Below are 15,058 nucleotides of genomic sequence, written 5' to 3' on the forward strand. Positions count from 1 at the left end.
TATTCGCATCTATAATGGCGCAGTTACCCAACATGGACACAGATGCAGGTGGCAGGAACCAGGACAGGAACAAAGAGGAAATGAGTAGACACAGGCGCTCTGGCTGCCAGGACCTCGCTCAGAAGCCCCCAGGGGTCCACGTGATGACATTCCATTCAGGCTCTCCTTTTACAGGAATGAGAAATGCAGGTTCTGTGTCCGAAACCATTGCAAATTCCAAATTAGTGAGGCTTCATGGTCTGCGGAAAGGCGCTGGAGGGGAAATCGGTGGACGGGTGTTTTCTAGCTGTCGGAGCAAGCTGGCTGATTGATTGTGTCGGTCAATAGACTGTGCAGACGGCAGCGGGGGAACGGCGCAGTGGGGGCGGGGAAGGGGGGAGGGGGAATATCAGGCAGGGTGGAGGGGGCGGGGACATGGCCAGCAGTGGAAAAGGACATAGTTACACCACAAGCTGTGTAGACACAGTCTGGACCATGTAGCCAGACTCAGTCTGGGGCCGGGGACACGCGGCCACAGTTCCTTAAGAATTCTGGGCATTCTCACTTGTTCACCGTGTGACCTTAAGCAAATCACTACCTCTCTGAGCCTGTTTCCTCATCAACCCTTACAATACCCACTGCCAGGCCTTATAATGGGACTTGAGTGAAAGAATGGGCTTTAAATGTCTGATGAGGTGTTTGTAGGTGCTCAATAAAGGGGGTCCCTTTATTCTAACACAGCAAGTCGGGGAGTTGGTGTGCCCATGCTGCAGCCTGTGAGCTCAGAAGCTGTGTTTGGAGGTGACATCTCTCATCCTTAAATTGGGGGCTACCGGGCCATATGTGAGGTTCTGGGCTCTACTGTGCCACCCGGTGTGTTCAGAAAGGTAGACAGGTGGGGATTCCTAGACCCAGGGAAGAGTGTGACTCACAGTCTAGGACTGGGACAGGCTCCCCAGAGATCATTGGGGCCAATCCCATGTCTTCAGGGCCCCACGCTGGTCCAGGCAGACTGGAAGCCGTGCCCTCCTCAAAGATGACTGGAAAGGATAATTCATAAGGCGCCTCGCCGAGCAGAAATTCTTTGTCACACGAGAGCTACCAAGCCTCTTTCAGTAGTAATTGCAGTTATAATTACAATAAGACATCGTGCTTAGTTTAATAAGTACATATTTCCCACAACCACCTCAATGCGAAAGGCATTATGCCCATTTTAAAAATGAGCAAACTGAGGCTTAAGTAGATGAGGGCCTTGCTCAAGGTCATGCTGCAGTATCCTGGAGGGATTTAAAAAGAGCTGTAGGAGCAGGATGGAGCAAAGACTTTGTTCCTGTGGGGAGGGGGCGGTGGGGGTCAGAAAAGGCAGGTGTGGGGGTGAGCTGAGCCTTGGAGGGTGAGTGAGGTTTCTCCCAGGGAAGGGGAGACCCTGAGAACGGAGGGACCAGCTGAGCAAAGACAGCAAGGTTGGGAGCTTCTGACCTCGAGCCTCTTTGCAATGAATAATTGCAATGACAGTGACAGCCAACGCTGATCAAATGCTTGCTCTGCACCAGGAATGGTGTCAGGCACGTTCCGGCATCATCCCTAAGGCTGGGCACTGTCATCAGCCCCTTCTGCAGAAGAGAGGAGTGACCTGGCCAAGATCACAGTGTGAAAATGGCAGGCGGATTTGCAACTCCAGCCTAGTGATTCCCGAGCTCCTGGTGGCTCTTGGCTGTTCAGTGGCTGCCCGTTGTCAACAGATGAACCGTGGATCTGAAAGAGACCTCTGCTCATGTGGTAGGGAGGGGCTGCCCTGAGACCCCTAGGCTGTTCCTGCACAACCTCCCCCCTTCCTCCCAAGTCCTCTTGGAGCCACGGGGCACCCATCAGAGTTGGAGGGAGATCATCATGAAGCTGAATGCCCCACAAGGACAGAGCTCTCCATCTCCCCAGTCCTGCGGTAATGGGTTTGACTTTTAAATGGCAGATGAAAGTCCCGGTGGAGGGACAGACCTTTCCCATCAGCTCCTTAATTAGGATGACTGTGGAGGAGCTGTTTCCTACAGGTGGGACAGCTGGGTGCCTGGCTGGCATTGACAAACGGCCACTTCTGTGTAAAGCCAGACATCTGCTCTCCCCAGAGACGCCCTCCCACAGGGAATCCTTTGTCAGAGAAGAGTGGCAATGGCAAAAGACAGGGCCTCTGGGACAAGCCTAAGGGAGGGTGAATGGCAAGGGTGTGACTTGAGAACTCGCTGGTGATTGGTGCTGGAGCTGCAGAGGTGGAGTCTTCTGAGAGCTTTCTGCTGATTGGTGGAGTTGCGATGGACCAAACTCTGTGTTCATTCTGCTGCCTCCATCATCATCATCATCATGAAATGACATATATTGTGCTCTTATTGTGTGTCCGGGAAGTGAGCTACGCATTTCACAATTTCCTTGAGGCAGGTTATATTAACATCCATGAGGCATTAACATCTCACAGCCTCAGATAGGAAAGCTAAGGCCTGTGACATTAGACAACTTCCTGTGGTCAGCACAGCCCAGAATAACCTCCCCTGCTCAGACCCTGCAGTGGCCTTTCATCTCATTCAGAGAAAAAGTCACGTTTCTGCCATAGCCTACCAGATGGCCCATGTGCTGGTCCCTCCTTACAGTCTCTGACATCACCCCCTATTACCCTCCCCCTTGCTCCCTCAGTTCTAACCTCAGTGCATGCAGTGTGTCCCTACCCCAGGGCCTTTGCATTGGCTGTGCCCTATGCTCACCTCCCAGGCATTCATGCAGCTCATCATCTTCAAGTCTTGCTCAAATGCTACCTTCTCCCTGATCACCACATGTAAAATTGCAGCCCCGAGTAGCATTCCCAGCTCCCTCTCCTGCCTCATTTCTCTCCTGTATAGCACTCATCACTTCCCAGTAGTTTATGTGTTTACCGCCTTATTATGTGAATTTGTTCCTCTCCTCCTCCCCCTGCCCATCCTGGTAGGATGTAAGCTCCACTAGGCAGGCTTTTCCCCTCTTTTGTGCTCTGTGGTGTCTCCAGTGCCTAGGATGGTGCCTACACATAGTAGATGCTCAAGAAGTATTTGTTGAGTCGGTGACTGAATGAAGAATGGGTGACTGGTGCCTGGCAGCACTTTTTGAGACCCGTGGCTACTCTCCGCTCTTGAACCGAGGCTCCTCCAGCCCCGGGTGGAAGGTTCCCATTAGACCCCGTGTTCTGCCCTGTCCCCGCAGGTCTGGTTTGCTCAGTGCCTCCTCCAGCAGCAGCTGTGATGATGCCCCAAAGGGACTCATCACGCCAAGAAAATACAGTCAGCAGCTCGCCCTCCCTGGAGAAATCTAAACCCTGTCTGCAGTGCCAACTAATGCGGAGGTCCTGAGGGTGCCCTGGGCGGGAGCGAGGGATGTTATTCTTGCCCGCTGTGACACGGCTTGGCAGAATCGGGGCATGAACTCAGGTCAGCGAGACTGCAGGGCCTGGGCACTTTCTCCGCAGCATCGTTTGCAACCCGTCCAAGTGGAAAACCACCGCATTTTGGAATTCAGCCGTTTCCCACGTTGGGGCAGCCTCAAGAAGGGATAGCCTCTCCCTCTCAGCAGTGTGACCCCTCACTAGGCAAACAGGCGATCGGCAGGCCGGCCTGTGGAGGGAGAAATGACGGGCGGATTTGGGGTCGATGGGAGGGCAGAGGCTGGATGTGTTCCAGATGAGAGTGCAGAGCCCACGCAGGCTGGGGGCCTGGCCGCTTGGCTGAGCCGGGTAAGAAATGCTGAGCTCGTTTTTCTCCATATGGTTCTTTTGTCCTTTGACCTAAACTTGGGAACTTGGCCATTTTTGATATACAAGAGTGTTTACCACACACACACACACACACACACACACACACACACCTGTTCACGCACTCACACTCTCTCAGTCCTGAGAACTGAACTAAACCACTCGTGTCAATTGCCCATAGAGATGGCATGCTAGAGGGCAGTGCTTGTCTGGCTAGGCCAGCCCTCAAGGTCAAGTCCAGATCCTTTGTACAGTCTACAGTCTGGCTACTCAACATGTGGCCCAGGGACCAGCAACATCATCTGGCAGAATTGGTTAGAAATACAGAAGCCCAGGGCCTAACCAGACCTGTTGAATTCACACCTGCATGCTCACAAGATCCCCAGGTGAGTCACCCGGACCTGAAGGCGTGAGAAGCACCTGCCCACCGCCCTGAAGGATCCTGCCTGTTTTCCTTCTTTGTCTCAACTTCTTTCTTTCTTTCTTTCTGCCTCCCATGTTCATTACAATCTTATTTACAGCTAGAGGCCTGGTGCACGAAATTCGTGCAGGGGGTGGGGTGGGGTGTCCCTCAGCCCAAGCCTGCATCCTCTCCAATCTGGGACCCCTCAAGGGATGTCCAACTACCTGTTTAGGCCCGATCTCGGTGGGCAGTTGGACATCCCTCTCACAATCCAGGACTGCTGGCTCCCAACCACTCGCCTGTCTGCCTGCCTGATCACCCCCTAAACACTCCCTTGCCAGCCTGATCGACACATAACTGCTCCTCTGCCGGCCCAATTGCCCCTAACGGTCCTCCCCTGCAGGTCTGGTCATCTCCAGTTGCCCTCCCCTGCAGGCCTGGCCTCCCCCAACTTCCCTCCCCTGCAAGCCTGGTTCCCCCCCAAATGCCTCCCCCTGCGGGCCTGGTTGCCTCAACTGTTCCTCCCCTGCAAGTCTGAGTCCCTCCCAGTTGTCCTCCCTGCAGGCCTGGTCCCTCCCAACTGCTCTCCCCTGCAGGCCTGGTTGCCCCTAGTTGTCCTCCCCTGCCAGCCATCTTGTAGCAGTGATCTTTGGCCACATGGGGGTGGCTATCTTGTGTGTTGGAGTGATGGTCAATTTGCATATTACCTCTTTATTAGATAGGATAGCCAAGACATGCACACAGCCTAAGGGCCCACCAACAGATGATGAGAGAAGTCGTGGTATAAATATCTACAGTGGACTATTCTTCAGCCACAAAGAAGGAACCCCTGCCATTTGAGACAACACGGGTGGGTCCTGAGGGCCTTATGCTAAGCAAAATAAACCAGTCTTAGCTCTTACCTTCCACCCTTCACCCCACCTTCTCTTGCAGCTTACTGCCGCCTCTGCAGTTACATGAAGTCCACTGCTGTGTAGTGGTGCCGGGCCTTTGCACATGCTACCCTGCTCTCCATACATCTTCCAGGAAGCTCTCCGTGGCACCCGCCCACATTGCTCAGGCTGGATTAGTGCTCTCCCTGTGGTTCTGTGGTCCTCTGAGCTTCTCCCATCAGGGAACTCACTGTATGACTGTCACTCCCAGCAGAGGGATCAGTCTTCCCCTCCCAGGCGGGGAACTCCTTGAGGGCAGAGACAAGTCTTAGCTACTTTGGTCCTTGAAATCTGATCCTAAGAAGGTGTTCAGTGAACAGTTGTTGACTAGATGAATGCAGTAATGAGGGAGATGCCAGCCTTATCAGGCTTCCTTTTCTGTCTCATTCCGTTTCTCCTGAGATGAGCATGCCTGCCCCCACGTGCAAATGGCGTCGTTCCGATGATGTGTCCGCAATGCCCAGTCTTCCCCAGGCTCCTGTGCTTTCCCACCCATCATAGCGAAGCTCAGCAGCACAGCTCCTGCAGACCGCCCCCCCACCCCCACCAGGCTCCGTTTACCTTCCAAAGACTTGGTACCAAGACGCCGTCCAGGATATTTACAGGCCCAACCTGGAGCCTCAGGAGCCCAGGCACAAATTAGCCATAAATCCATCTTGTCTGTGGGCTGGGCCGGCCCAGGAGAAGCCTTGGGCTTTCTGGTGGACTCGTGCGCTAAGGGTCTGGGCTGTTATTCTCTCCCGAAACAGGCAGAGTGTCGGTGTCTGGCCAGGTGCGGGGACAAGGGTGGGTTACAGCCATGGGTGCACGTGTGGACCAAGAACCCGAGGCATGAGCCTTGTATGGGAAGCAAATCCCTCTGCATCCCAGGCCTCAGTGTCTTCATCTGTGTAATGGGGATAAGTTAGTCAAACTGAGAACCTTACAGAGGGTTTGCCAGCGTCAAGGGTGACACTGGATTAGCAAATCCTGCACCCCTAAGAGAAGCTATTCATGCGATGGAGGCACTAAGGTCAGGGATGTTCCAAACCTGATGACCAAGTGCCATTCATTCCTGTGTGTGGAATGTAAGATTCAGGCCAAACCTTGAGTTATAGCCTCTTCTCCAAACATACAAGACAAGTCCCCGTCTTACCGGGTAATTATACCCCACTCATTATTTCCTTACCTTTTCAAAGTGTTTTGTAGATGGTTCTCTTTTATCCTCAGTTGATTCTTATACTAGGTGTACCGGTTAATAATAGCGGATTTTGTAATCAAAGAAAACACAATAATTTCAAGAGAAACATCAAGAGTCGTTTATTCAAAGTAATATACATTGCTAGCTACACATTTCCCCCATCTTTCAACTTATTTTCTCCATAATTTATTACACCCCAATAAGCCTTATTATTGCTCACTCTGTGCTTATTACCTGCACCCCCATCTAGAATGTAGACTCCATGATCACAGGGGACATCTGTCGTGTTCGCTGCAGCCCCGCACTCTGAGCTGGCCTGGGCACATGGCCGGCATCCGTGGCATTGGCGTTCATGAGTGCAGTTAGCCTAGGCCAGGACAAGTATCAGGGAGGCATGCCTTGCTGGGGGCTGGGCAGAAATGGCAAACCTTGAGTTGTCTGAGAAGAGCCAGGACAGCATTCCACATGGACAGCCTGGCCTGGGCAAAGGCAGGGAAATGGGACCCTCAGCGTAGGAGGAGGGGCGGGGAGGTGTAGGGGAAACTGAAGCTGAGCAGGGCGGAGGGAGCTCTGGAAGCGTGGGGCCGGCCGTGAGGAGGCTGGGAAGCCCTGACTAGAATGTTCATTCCTCCTGGGCTTGCAGTATCTCCCCGCTCTGCTTCTAAAGATGCACCGTAAGCAGCTGACAGAGATGGATGCGTTTGCTGTCCTTCCTTCAGTATTGACTGGGCTTGGCCTGCTCTCCTGGCAGCCGGAGGAGCAGGGGGCTTATCAGATGCCTTCATCCCAGGCATAAAACCAGCCTTGATGCACTGGCTGCAGCAGCGGGGAAGTATTCAGCAGCACTTTTCTTCAAAATAAAGTAATGAATTACTACTTCCCACAAATACTCTTTCTCTGGCATGAAATTCGACATTTTTAAGTGTAAAAATATCTATGATGTTAACACCTTCAGCAAATTTGACATATGAAGTTTTGAAGCTTGCTGTCAATACAACAAAATAGCATGCACATCAAATCACATAGATATCAACATATGTGTAACTCCATCTACTGAAAAAAATCCGATTAACTGGTACACCTAGTAAACACACAGGGCAGGGTGTTCTTGCCACTTGCTCTTCCGGCTCTCAGTTTTTCCATCTGTGTAGTGGGGATGACCATGTACTCCTGGATGTCTTTGGAAACTTCAATGAAATGATGCATGGGAAGTGCTGACCCCAGGGTCCAGCCTGGAGCAGGTGCTTGACACATGCCAGCTGCTGCTGTGACCAAGTGACATGAAAAGAGCACTTGACTGGGGGGTCAAAAAGCCACGGCTCCAGCTGCTGGTCTAACAGGAGTCACCCTGGTATGGCCTTGGGCGAGTCCCTTTGCCTCTTGGGGTCTCAGTTTCCCCTTCCATTCCAGGTGGACCGAGGCCGGGGCCCTTCCCGCTCCCCTGCAGCGTTGTCCATCTCTGAACGTTCAACTCGCTTGGTGCTGGGCACCGGGACCTGCACCAGCCTAGGGCCCGCAGCACTATGTTGGGAAAGGGAACCAGGGAAGTGGCTGGGGCATCAGGCCTGGTGGAGATTTTTTCACAGAATTAAAATGTGTTTGATTATTGACTATAAGTTTTTAAATTGACATTTGATGAGGTTAAGCAGAGCTATAAATATACCTCCACGTGCAGAGTGCTCTCAGGCTATAGAGTTAGTTTCAATTACTATCGAAGGGCCGGCCGTGTGGTAAAACGGGTCCTTCTCAGCAAAGACGGAACACAGTTTTCTTAAAAGTCTGCAAAGCCTGGCCAGCGTGGCTCAGTGGTTGAGCATCGACCCACAAACCAGAAGGTCACAGTTTGATTCCGGGTCAGGGCACATGCAGGCTCGATCCCCAGTCAGGGGCGTGCAGGAGGCAGCCGACGAATGCTTCTCTCTCATCATTGATGTTTCTATCCCTCTATCCCTCTCCTTTCCTCTCTCTGAAGTCAAAAAAAATATATAGATATTTTAAAAACCTGCAAGGATGCAGATTTGGAGGCCAGGAAGGGAAGTGGGCGGGGCTGTGAAGGGAGGGCACTTGTAAGTTGCAGCCAGCCCGCTACACCTGTCTCATGAAAGCATCGCCGGGAAGTCCCCATCCTGGATTCTGAGCCCTGCTGGAGGCAGCGATGGATGAGGCATTGTCTTCAACCTGAGCCTAGCCCAGTGCCCGGCAGTAGCACCCACCCCCCTCCTGCAAAGTCCCTGCTCCCTCCATGAGCAAAGTCATCAAGCCCTTCCACCAGCCCGGGCTACTCGCCATGCATTTATTCACCGCCCAGTTCCTCGCATCAGCTCTCAGTGTTTGCCTGTGGCAGGGCCGCCTCTGGTACGGATTTGTGTCTGGTCTTCCTATAGTGCCCCAGAGAGTCCGAAATGCCATTCTCCTGTGTGTCCAACTCATGCTCTGCCGGGCCGTCCCCACGCATCACTAAGCTCATGGGTCGCTTTTCTGAGAGACATAGCGGGTAGGACAGAAAAGGCACGGATGGGGCCTGTTGAATAGACTGAGGCACGGGCTGGTTTATTTCCACCAACTGTGACACACGGGGATTCGCTCGAAGCATCTCCAAGGCCCTTTCTAGCTTTTCAAAGCACATGCTCTCTGCAGCCATGCACGTGCTCTTTAATTTATTCCTCGAACATATGTTGCTGAGTGTTTGCTAAGCAGCAGGCTTGGGCAGGAAAACATGACGCTAGACTCAGGGAGCTCATAGTTCAGTGAGAGAGAAGACAGTGTCGTGGTAATAGCACATGGTTAAGAGCTGCAGTGAGGGTACCCGTGGGTTAGCATGTCCTGGGAAAGGGGTTAGACCTCCCCAGGCGTCTACTCCCTAAGTCACCATGTCCACCTCATCGGTGGTGACTCTGTCTGGCCAGCTGCTCAGGCCTTAAACCTTGGAGTCCTCCCTGACCCCTCCCCTTTTCTTAGTCTCTTGCACCCCAATCTAACCAGCAGCAAAGGACGCGAGTTCTGCCTTCACAGTATGTCAGCATCTGACCGCATCCCCCCACTTCCATTGCTGCCCTCTGACCTGAGCCTGGACTGTTGCTGCAGTCTCCTCGTCGCTGTCCTTCCCTCTGTTCCATCTGTGTCTGCAGCCATTGGAGGGATCCTTCCAGAAGGCAAACTAGACCGTACCCCTCTTCTGTCCAGGGGCTCCTCATGCCAGTCACAGAGGACCCAGAGTTCTTCTAGGACCGGCAAGACCTGGTCTCTGGTCTTCCCTCCGATCACTCTGGCCCTTGCGTGCTGTCCCTTGTGTTTGCCAAGGAACTTGCTGTTCCTTTTGCCAGGAGCACGTGTCCTGCTTCCTGCAGAGGCCTGTGTAGAAGTTACTGGGCACCAAATTACCCCAAATCTTTGTGGCTTAAAACAATAAACAGTTATTATGCCTCGGTTTCTGTGAGTCAGGAATTTGGCTGCATGCCTGGCTCACCATGCCTCATGTGATTGTGGTCAGATGCCAACCAGGGCTGCAGTCTTACCTGAAGGCTGGACTGGGACTGGGTCCAGGTTCATGGTGGCCACTCCCGGGGCCGGTTGGTGCTGGCTGTCGGCAGGAGGCCGTGGCTCTCCTTCACCTTGGGCCTCTCCATGCGGCCAGCCTCCCTGGAAGTGGTCAGTTCAAGAGAGTGTGGCAGAAGCTGCCTTTTTACCTAGACTTGGAAGTCACACATTGTCACTCCTACTGATGGATCGTTTTCCATCATGCATTGTAGTCGTTAAAAGTGCGTCGCCAGCCCATCCAGTATTCAGAGGAGGAAAATCAGGCTCCGTCTTTCGATGGCAGGAGGGCCAGCGAATCTGTGAGCACATCGCAAAGCCATCACACTCTAGGTTAGTCCCTAGTCCATCAAGTCTCCACCCCCCGTTACTTCCTCAGAAAGGTCTTCCCCGATGACTCTGCACAAAACAGTCACCCCTCCCACGCCCTAGTCCCATTACTCTGATTTAGTTTCTCCATAAGTTATTACACCCCAATAAGCCTTATTATTGCTCACTCTGTGCTTATTACCTGCTCCCCCATCTAGAATGTAGACTCCATGATCACAGGGGACATCTGTCGTGTTCGCTGCAGCCCCGCACTCTGAGCTGGCCTGGGCACATGGCCGGCATCCGTGGCATTGGCGTTCATGAGTGCAGTTAGCCTAGGCCAGGACAAGTATCAGGGAGGCATGCCTTGCTTTCTGCTTAAGAGCCAGCAGACTTGAGTGACAGTCTCTTCAAAGACTGAGTAATTAGGCAACTTCTTTTCCCTCCCTGGGACTCAAAGAAGGAGAGGGAACTCGGGGAATTGCCCTGTGTTGTTTGGAGCTCATCTTAGAGGCAGAAGAGGGAACTTCAGGCCTTCCTCAAGCGGGTGGCCTCAGGCCTGCCACAGACACCAGATGGGAGGTTTGGTTCCCAGGGAAGTAAAGGGAAAAGAAATAGACACTTTTTCGGTCTTCCTGTTTACTGCCTTTATCTTCACCACAACTCAACACCATATGGGCTGACATTATTTCCTATTTTATAGCTTAGAAAACTGCGACTCAGGTTGAGTAGCCCGCCCTATAGCCACTAAATGGTGAAGGTGGTATTTAAATTCAGGTATCTCTGTTCCATATACATATAAGGCAGAAAAAAATGGAATTGAAATGGCAAAGAGGAGTTGGAACTAGTGACATCATGCTTTGGCCTCAAATTATGTCTTGAGGAAGGAAGTGAGATGCTGGTTTCCAGCCTCTCGCTGTGCTTTAGTCAGGATAGGGTTAGCTGTGCTGCAGAAACAAGCGAACTCGGCCTCAGTGGCGTCGCCTGACTAAGGCTGGTTTCTGCCATGCAAAGACTGAGGTGGTTAGGCATCTCTGCTCCATCAGAGCTGCTGTGACAGAGGAACACAGTAAGATCTTACTGCGTCAAACTGGAAATGACATATGTCATTCCCACTTGGAGACCATTGGTCAAAGATAACCTCATCGCCCCAGACTAACCGCAAGGGAAGCTGGGCTACGTTAGGGCATCGAGGAAGGTTTGACGAGCATCGCGAGTCCGTGTCATAGTCTAACACATTTGCTTCCTATTTCTGTTCCTGTAGGACCGAACCCCAGAGCAGCCCCATGGTTCCAGGTCAGGATGGGCCCTCTGCAAAGCTGAGCCAGCATCTGGCCACGGAGGCCTCGGGCACCAGCTGGGAGAGAGACAAGGCCTGCCGGGAGCGCAGTCCTGCCAGGGCACGCAGGTGAGGCGCTACCCACTCCTCCAGTCCAGAGGGAACGTTCACGTCCAGGAGGCAGAAAGGAGTCTGTCTCTGGCCAGTCCTCCCCTCTCGCTTTGCAAGCTCCTCTTTCCGACCCTCCCATCGGGGATCAGCAAGCCTCCAGTCTGTCCAGTGGCCAGGGCTTTCTTGGTTTTACCCCTTCACTTAAATCTGAGTCTAGGACAGTGGTTCCCAAACCTGGCTCCCCTGGGAGTCTGGGGTTCCAGAGAGAAGTGAGAGTTATTGACGGAAACAATGAGATCTTTGTTTCACACAACACACTTAAGGAAAGGTGTTTCCCCCCGTTAAGTGTCCCTCCCTCAACCACTTGGATTCTCTTCTCTCAAATCCCTGGCCACTGTTACATTGGGGAGTGTGTATATGAAACCGGATGGTTTAACACGTGCTACATTACTGCACCATTCACCCTCGTTTGGCCACTCACCAGATGTCTGTCAGGCTCTTCCTCTGCGTCAGCACTCGCTGAAGGAAAGATTTGGAAGCGACCTGCCCAGTTGCCTGGCAGCCCGTCCGCTTCCGGGAACGGGTAGTGTTCTCCGAGTTTCCTCACCGGTCAGTGTAGTTCAGTAGCTGAGTCGTCATCTCCTTGATACTTATGTTTCCCCTGCTGAAACCGACTTTCTGGCAAATATTCTAGCTACAGCTCTAGATTTCTATCCTGGCAATGCGGAGACCTTGGCGTATGCCGTAACCGCCTGATCATGTTTTTCCCACTCACCAAAATGACCAGATTCTTGGAGCGGAGTTCAGTATGGCAGTGTTTTATGCTGTTCTGGAAAGAGCTGGGTCATTTCCAAAAGCATGGCCGCGGACACAGAGTCCAGAGCCGGCTGGTTCTGTGGGAAGCCCTCAGGGCAGGAACCACAGGTCCCGACTGCGCAGGTGGGCAGGCCGTGCGGCTCGCTCAGCCCGTAAAAGGAGGCAGTAAAATCAGCCCACTCTCACCGCGTCCGCGAGCAGCCAAGCATTTAAAACGCTCGGCATGTATGTAATAAGTGAATGAATGGTCGTTGCGTTATGGCTAATAAAGACAATAATATTCTTATTAATATGTCATTTTCCCACTGTGGTCCAGCTGGGTTGGCGTGTTTCAATTTCCAAGTGGTTTTTCGTCCCCAACCACCTCCTTTTGCCATGGGATAGTGTTTTAAAAATATCCCTGGAGCCTGCCCCGATTATAATAAGAGATAACGCGACTGCATTTAACTGCAGCCTGAGCATTTGAATTTAATTGAATGGGAAATAATGATTCCTGAAAAGCGGAGAGTTTTGAGGTTCTGCGAGGCCGTATAAGATATGTATCTCATCATATTAGACCTCAGCAAATACACTTTTAATAATCAGCTGCCACTTCACATATATGCCTTCTATTGCATTTCCAGCAGGCCCTGCGCAGACAAGATGTATTGGGGAGGGAAGGGGCCGGATTGCTGATTCATTATTTAAACGATTTATTTACCAAGGTGAACCATTTGCAAATTTGATAGTAAATCTATTAAGGAGCAGTTAACCGCTATAATTTTGTTTTAAATAATCAGTTGGTGTTTGGGTAACGTACAGCGTGTCTCATTAGGTCGGCATTAGCTCCTTATTTGAGGCACTTAGTCTGAAGTGTGACCGATCCAGCCGTGAGGCTTTAATTAGGGACCCGCTCTGGGCCTTCACCCTCCAAGGAGCTGGGTCTCTCTTCCCTCAGCAACAGCCCTGAGGGGGGCTCGGGAACCCTGAGTCCTCTAACGCCAGACTCTGTGCTCCCTACAGCGCCCCCCGCGACAAAGATCGGACGCCACCACCGTCCTCCAGGGGGAAGAAGAAGAAGAAGAAGTCCGCCCAGAAGAGGAGAAGGAGGTGCGGCCTAGGGAAGGGGACGGGACAGAGCGGGGGTCAAGAGGGCTTTGGAGCCAGTGACCCCTGGGGCTGAGTTCCCCTCTCTGCCTCTTAATCAGCTGTGTGACCTTGGAGAAGCCACTTCACCTCTCTGTTTCCACTTCTGTAAAATGAGGGTAATTCCTACCTCTTGGGATTTTTGTGTGAATTAGATGAACAACACAGATGTGGAAGGAGCTGTCAGGTGTCTGACACACAGTAAGCGACCAGTTAGTCGGAAGCATCGCCGTGACCGTGAATATCGATTTGTGTTTTGTTTTCGTTTCTTTGAGAACTGTCTCTGTGTGCAGGGCTGCGCTAAGCTGTGTCCTCCACACCCTCCTTTACCCATGACCTCAATCCACCTGCAAGCACTATTGTCCCCATTTTAGAGATGAGAAAAGAAAGGCACCGAGGGGGTGGCAAAGCCCCGGGGCAGGACCCCAGGCTCCTCACTGGGCTCTGCCACACCCACTGGCAGGTTAAAGCCGAGGATCATGGGTTTTATACTTGTGCCAGCTACTGATCCTTTTGTAGCCTGTGATTTTCTCTGTGTACCATTTCCTTTAATTTCCTTTTTGTATTTAAAAAGCTTCCCAGATATTGTTCTAAGCTGCCACTCATTAGACCCACCGTGGTGGGCAGCGGCCTTAGAAGGGGGAGTTGAAACCTGGGAGGCAGTATTCGAAGAAGCCTGCAGGGGGCAGCAGAGAGGGGTGTCTGAGTGACAGGTCCAGGACACCCTTTAGCCGCCTTCTGAAGGGCCCAAAGGGGAATGTGGGTGAGACCCTGACTTCCAGACTTTGGGGCGAGCGGTGGAATTGGGGCAGATGGCTTCTGCCTCTGCATCTTAGCGGAGGGCGTGAGAACACTGCAGAGGAGGAAAGCACAGGCGCCAGGCTTCGCTAACTCACTCTCGTTCAGCAAGTGCCCGGGGCTCGTGTTTGGGGGGCACTGACTCTCGGCCCTGCCCTCCCCCAGCAGACATGCTTGTTTGCTCTGCAAAGTGGCTTTTTGTGGGGGGTGTTTTGTTTGGGTTTGGTTTTGATTTTGTCTTTTTAATTGGTGGCCAACACTTAAAAGCCAGGAGATTTCATATAAATAGATGTGTTTCTGGTGACTTCTATTGAAAAAGGAGGGTTTTTGGCAGCCGGGCTGCATTCCCACACGGGCCCTTTGGCTGATCTCAGAAGCCACCCGTCAGCCAGGTGCTGTCTGGTTGGCCACAGTCCCCACCGCTCCCTCCTGCCTGACCGCGGCTACTCCTCCACGGAGTGTGAAACTCCGAATCGTTCCCAGCCTGGGTGCTTTGTCAGGGGAAGTCAGAGCAGTGACCGACCCAAGGTGACCTCATGAGTTGGTAGTAAGGTCGGGATTGGAACTTGGGTCACCTGAACCTCAGCCTGACGTTTCAAACAAATACCTTGGTGTGTGTGTCACGGAAAGAGCTGAGACTGGCATTGGAGCTGGAAAGGGGTCTTTTTGAAACCATCCCCGGCCTTTACGAACCTCCCTGTGACGAGGTCTCCCTCTCCCACAGGTCCCCGTCCTATAGCCCGTCGCCTGTCAAGAAAAAGAAGAAGAAAAATTCCAAGAAGCATAAGCGATGCAGGTATTGACCTTCCTCCTCTGCGAGCAGGGG

General features: G+C 52.4%; 1 protein-coding gene across 1 annotated transcript in view; it reads left to right on the plus strand.

Annotated features, from left to right (window-relative positions):
* The window catches only part of SRRM4 (serine/arginine repetitive matrix 4), a 127,783-nt gene that overhangs the window by 76,767 nt on the left and 35,958 nt on the right, over positions 1 to 15,058 (plus strand). The window contains exons 2-4 of the mRNA XM_006754149.2: positions 11,368 to 11,511; positions 13,312 to 13,398; positions 14,957 to 15,028. Coding sequence (XP_006754212.2) covers positions 11,368 to 11,511; positions 13,312 to 13,398; positions 14,957 to 15,028 — 303 coding nt within the window. The remainder of the gene's footprint in view (positions 1 to 11,367; positions 11,512 to 13,311; positions 13,399 to 14,956; positions 15,029 to 15,058) is intronic.

The sequence above is a fragment of the Myotis davidii genome, unplaced genomic scaffold (assembly GCF_000327345.1).
Source record: "Myotis davidii unplaced genomic scaffold, ASM32734v1 scaffold1330, whole genome shotgun sequence".
Taxonomy (NCBI): Eukaryota; Metazoa; Chordata; class Mammalia; order Chiroptera; family Vespertilionidae; genus Myotis; species Myotis davidii.